The sequence below is a fragment of the Bos indicus x Bos taurus genome, chromosome 3, assembly GCF_003369695.1.
Source record: "Bos indicus x Bos taurus breed Angus x Brahman F1 hybrid chromosome 3, Bos_hybrid_MaternalHap_v2.0, whole genome shotgun sequence".
NCBI classification, from domain to species: Eukaryota; Metazoa; Chordata; class Mammalia; order Artiodactyla; family Bovidae; genus Bos; species Bos indicus x Bos taurus.
This window is the reverse complement of record NC_040078.1, coordinates 57,437,052-57,443,051: the sequence shown is the minus strand read 5'-3', so window position 1 is coordinate 57,443,051 and position 6,000 is coordinate 57,437,052. Positions and strand designations below refer to the sequence as shown.

The following is a 6,000-nucleotide window of genomic DNA, read 5'->3' as shown; positions in this document are numbered from 1 at the left end:
TGAATAAATGAAAAATAGGTTCGGTGGGAACATTTAACTTCAACTCTATTCTGCAAACGTTCGCCGCGTGCCATCCAGGCGTCAGGGAAACAGTAGGGCGCGGGTGCTTCAAGATGACAGGGAACTGTTGGTTCTAATTTCACATACTGTAATTCTATGCTACAGTTTCCATATTTTCACTTAAAACAAAACGGGGAGTTTGGGTTCTCTCTGCTCGCGGTTCCCAGGGGCTTAAGCACAAACACCGAGCGCCACAGCCGCTCGGAGGCGCGCCCCTAGCAACGAACGCGACCCTCCCCCCAGCTGAACTGGCGCTCCGGGCGCGTTCAGCCGCTCAGCCGCGGCGCTCCTGAAGGGGTCGCTGTTCCCGCGATAACCTCTATAAAGGCCCCGCCCCGAGGCCCGCTCTCGCTTCCTCGGTTGGGGACCCGGCCCTGAAAGGCCAGGACGCTGCTCTGTGTCTCGCAAGCCCACCGCGAAGCCCGCCGAAGTTAGCGGCATCTCTCCAGGCGGCACAGGCCCTGGGTCTCGGCCGCTGCCGCCTGGACGCGCGGCCGGCTTCGAGGCGGTTGTTCTCTCCCCTCGCCCCACCCTCTCTCTCCCCCTTCACGGAAACGACAGCTGCGGCGGCGAGGCTGGCGCCGCCTCCCTCCACCTACCACGTCTGCCCCCGCCACTCTTGCCCGGCGCCCCAGCCCGGCCGCGGCGCCTCCATCTCCCCGCTAGGTCAGCCGGCTGCTCCGTCCGGCTGACGCCCAGGATGAACATCATGGACTTCAACGTGAAGAAGCTGGCGGCCGACGCGGGCACCTTCCTCAGTCGTGCAGTGCAGGTACCGCGGCGGGAAGAAGGGGTGGCGACGCCCAGGAGGGACAGGGAGGGGTCGCCCGAGACAGCCGCGCCCTCTGCACCCGGCTTCACCGACCGCCCGTCTGGCCTGCCGCGGCCGGAGGCCCGGGTGATGGGCGCGGCCTTGTGCCCCTCTGGGCCTGGCGGCCGTTTTCCTCACGCTTCTTGCCCAACTGCCGCTGCCGGGGAAGCGAGGCGGAGTGGGCACAGGGCCCGGAGCTTCCTCCCTTCTCTGGAGGACACCTTGAGTTCGGCTTCGGGCCGAAGCACAGCACCGCCGGCCTTCCTGACCCCACTGCGCCGCTGCTCGTGTGCCCTCCCTCCCCGGGCGGGCGGAGGCTTTGCGAGTCCGCGGGGTAGTAGAGACCATTCTTGCACCACCCCCACCTTTTCATTTCGTCTCCCTCTCTCCTCGCCAAGTCCAAGAAGGAAGTTTCCTTTTCCTGCCCCTCAACCCAGGGAGCTGCCAACGCAGTTCCCTGCCGTCCTCTCACCCTGAGAGGAAGGTTCCCGGTCTTGGCTGTCCGTGGCAGAAATGGAGATCGCCACTTGGCGTCCAGACTGCCAGAGCCACAGAGCTTGGGGGGTTTCCCACTCACTTTCGAAATGGGAAGCGCTGACCGTAGGGCAGGGAGCAAGAAGAAGATCCATGTTGTGCTTATAGTCACAGGGACATTTTTCAAGTAACACTTTTAAGGGGGAAAGTTGACTGTCTCATCGTATTCAGAAATAAAGGAAGTGTCGGTTCTAGGGAACTTGGACAGTTTTCTACAGTCATCACCCACATTATGCCAACTAAGTTAAATCTACGAACAGATGTAAATTTCACCACAACACGGGTTATAAACAGTCTGGTGTTTTAAGTTAATGACAGTCACAGTAGCAACAAGATTCTCTTTTGTAAAGAAAAAACAAAAATAGTTTTCTTATGTAACATGCCAAGTTGAAATGTAAATCATGTGTATTGCATTATTACTTTCCTTGTCCCCTTTACTCCAGTTTTATTCACATAGTTAATCTTACATTGCACCGTTTTTGGCAAAAAATGGTAGAACTAGAGCAGGGTAGTGGCTGCCTATATTGTGAGCTTTTGGTGTTGTTTTAGTGCTGATTCCCTGTGATTCTAGGTGCTGAATGCAGATTTGGCACTGCTTAATCCCACTCTTTTCAATACAGCTAGAGGACTTTCCTGGCAGTCCACTGGCTAAGACAACATGCTTCCATTGCAGGGGGCACAGGTTAGATCCCTGGTCAGGGAACTAAGATCCCACACGCCCCAGCAGCCATACATACATACATACATACATATTTTTTTAGATATGTTTTCAGGTACATAATCAGAACTTCTTAAATAGGACATATATATTACAAATTGATTTAAATAATTGATAGACTCGATTTTTAAAATCTGGCAAAGCTCTCAAGATGTACTTTCCAAATGAATTTCAGTTACTTGTTTCAAATTTTCTAGGAAGAAGTTTTAAAATTCTAATCTGATAGTTATCAAATAATTTTCAGCCTTAAATACTTAAGTGCTTACTGCATGCCTGTGTGTCACTACCATTTTGGACACTAGTGTTTTATAATCAACATAATGTCTGCGCTCCTGGAGCTTACTGTCTAACAGCAAAAAACAAACAAGTAAATACATCAGGCGGTGATGTAGAAAAAGGCCAAAAGGTATAGGTTAAGGGCAGGGGTAGTGGTTGTTGCCAGGATGGTAAGGGCAAGCCTTTCTAATAGGTTCAAATGCAAAAAGACCTCAAGAAAGTGACAGATCAGGCAGAGGTAGCAAGTGTAGAATCTGAGGTTGCAGGGATATTAGGGAGACTAGTTAAGGAGCTGTGGCCATAAGACAGGCAAAAGGTGATAGAACGTAAATAAGAATGATAGCAGGGGACGTTCAAAACCTAACCAGTATTGCATATTATATTGACTCTGAAGTATGAGAGAAAGATGAGTCAAGGATGACTCTGAGGTTTTGGCTTGAGCCACTTACTAAGGGAAAAATAGGAGGAGCAGGCTCCTTTGATACGTCTTTTTATGTTAAGTCTGTGTCTCTTAGAGGTACATTTTTAAATATTTGTAAACTATCATGTCTGAGAATTGCTTTAAAATGTTTCAGAAGAAGGAAGGGTGGGTAGTTGAAACAACATTGGCAAACAGTTCATACTGGGTTATGGGTTCATGAGATGTTATTATACCATTATACTTCCATGTTTCACGTTTTCTGCAATTTTTTAAAATATGTAAGGAAATAAAGATGGTTCCAAAGTGTAATGTGCAATTTGGAGTGCTGTGTGTAGTTTTCAACAAAACACTGCTTTCTCATTTTGGTAGTCAATAACTGAGTTCCTACTCTAAATTGAGTTGACCAGTGTAGTGTCAAAGTGCCAGATTTAATGCTAAGAATAGTGTAAGAGCTAGGCCAGTTACTCAGTATAAGCAATAAGAACAGTCGGGATGGAATTTAGCTTTGATATTTCTAAATCTGTTTAAATCAAATTACACCTTAAGGAATAGGCCATTCTCTGGTTAGACAACTGCCATATTCTTTCATTTTACTTACAAATTCTAACTTAAAAATTAAACATGTTCCCTATTTTAAAACATAAAATCAGACTATTTAAGTATATAAATGAGTCCCATCTTTGAACTCTCACTCTTTTAAAATATGGTTATATACATTAGTACTTTAAAAAGTAAGGTAAATGTATAAATGAATAGGGGTATATCATTCCCTAACAGTCTGTTTGGGTGTTTTTATTGTTCGTAATGCCTTCAATAGAATACAAAAGGATCAGGTAATTTATCCTTGGTAAAGTGTCTTGAAAGCCATTAAAATCCTATCTTTTCAGTCCAGATTCCTTAATTGAGAATTAAATACTTCCTTCCAGCCTTGTCTTTTCTCTCCTCATGTAAAACACTGTATTTGCATCAAATTATTTTTTAATTTCAAAAATATCTTGTACTTTTCTAACTCTAGATTTTTGTTCATACAGTTAAATTCATCTTGAATGCTTTCCACTCCCTTTCTGTAACCTTTCCTTCCCTCAGAATACAACTTGAAGTCCATCTTAGACCGCAAGAACTTGATGTGAATACCTGTGGCAATTCCTGTGTCATTCTTAAATTATGTATGATCGTGTGGCATTTTTCTTCTAATGAATTATTATGTAGGGTCTCTAACATGTCTAAAATGTTGTTACTCTATGGCTTTCATGTCATTAATAAGATCGTATGACCTAAGGAATCAACTCTCCCATCTTATTCCCCTCTCACGGTATCCAGCATGATTTTTGTGTTCTTTTTTGGTTTTAATTTTTATGTCATTTTAGCCAAGCAAATAGTAGCTATATGCAAAGTTTACTCTTTGAATCATTTAACATGTTAAATAATTGTTTTCATTAGTATTTTTCTATCATTATATATGCTGATGTTGGGGTTGATTTAATGGTAATCTAAAATATTAAACTCATTAATTGAACCTATATTTATTGAGTACCTCCTTAGTACTTGATATTGAAGAATACAAAGATGAATGACACCCCAGTTACTGCCCTCAAGGACTTCATAATCTACTCTCAATTTGTCATAATTATTCTTTGTAGTAAATTTCCATTTTGTAAATTTTTGTTCTTCATTTGATAAATCTTTCAAATGGGTACATTTTTAATTCAGAATTGATACTGAAGCAAAAAATTTTGCTCACCATCCTTAAATGATATATATTCTTTATATCTGTATAATATTTTCATACTAAATTACTAAAGGAAGAGAGTTCATTTTCTAACTTTTTTTAACTGCTAAGTTACACTATAAAATTGATGAACACCAGCTGTTTTCTGATAAGGAAAGTCTCTAAACTTTAGTTGTAACTCTAACCTTTATCTTTCATCTGATTTAGCAAGCACAATAGTGTATCTAAGCTGGAGATATGAAGATAAATTCTGATGCTGGCCTCCACCAACTCCTGTCAAATCCTATGTGGAAGGAATTCCACTCTCTCTCATTCCATTTCTTTTTTTAAATTAATTCTGAAATTCCACTTCTTTTTTTTTTATTTATTTATTTATTTTAATTGGAGGCTAATTACTTTACAATATTGTAGTGGTTTTTGCCATACATTGACATGACTCAGCCATGGGTGTACATGTGTTCCCCATCCTGAACCCGCCTCCCATCTCCCTCCCCATCCCGTCCCGCTGGGTGATCCCAGTACACTGGCCCTGAGCACCCTGTCTCATATATAGAACCTGGACTGGCAATCTATTTCACATATAGTAATATACATGTTTCAATGCTGTTCTCTCAAATCATCCCACCCTCGCCTTCTCCCACAAAGTCCAAAAGTCTGTTCTTTACATCTGTGTCTCTTTTGCTGTCTCGCATATATGCTCATCATTATCATCTTTCTGAATTCCATATATATGTGTAACATTTCTTTTATAGAATTTAAATTGCAGTAACTTTGCCATGTCTCTGAAACTCTAATAAATACACTGTATTCAAAGGCCATACATTTTCTCATTCTGTAAAAACTCTGCATGTTTAGTGTTACCGAAAACTGTGTTCACATGCTTTGGTGCTATTCTCACTAATTTAGTAAACAACTAGATAGAAGATGGTTTGTTAACCTGATATTAAAATAATTATGTATGAGCTTAAAACAGTAGTTCTCAGTCTCAGCTATACTTTCAGTCCAGTTAAATTAGAATCCTTGGGACTTGATTTCACATCAGTGTTTTTGAGAGCTCCCTTGATTCCAAAGAGCAGCCAAAATTAAGAACCAATTGAGAAGTATCTAGTTTCAGTTCAGTCACTCAGTCGTGTCCGACTCTTTGCAACCCCATGAATCGCAGCACGCCAGGCCTCCCTGTCCATCACCAACTCCCGGAGTTCACTCAGACTCACGTCCATTGAGTCAGTGATGCCATCCAGCCATCTCATCCTCTGTCGTCCCCTTCTCCTCCTGCCCCCAATCCCTCCCAGCGTCAGAGTCTTTTCCAATGAGTCAACTCTTCACATGAGGTGGCCAAAGGACTGGAGTTTCAGCTTTAGCATCATTCCTTCCAAAGAAATCCCAGGGCTGTTCTCCTTCAGAATGGACTGGTTGGATCTCCTTGCAGTCCAAGGGACTCTCAAGAGTCT

At 43.1% G+C, this 6,000-nt stretch overlaps 1 protein-coding gene across 3 annotated transcripts in view; it reads left to right on the top strand.

Annotated features, from left to right (window-relative positions):
- The first annotated feature begins 402 nt into the window (after positions 1 to 402).
- The window catches only part of SH3GLB1 (SH3 domain containing GRB2 like, endophilin B1), a 49,866-nt gene continuing 44,268 nt past the window's right edge, over positions 403 to 6,000 (top strand). For 2 of the 3 annotated variants that reach the window (XM_027536661.1, XM_027536660.1), the window contains exon 1: positions 416 to 832. In XM_027536661.1, coding sequence (XP_027392462.1) covers positions 761 to 832 — 72 coding nt within the window. In that variant the 5' untranslated portion in view covers positions 416 to 760. Of the gene's footprint in view, positions 833 to 6,000 lie in introns of all 3 variants that reach the window. The other variant, XM_027536662.1, reaches the window with a different exon arrangement.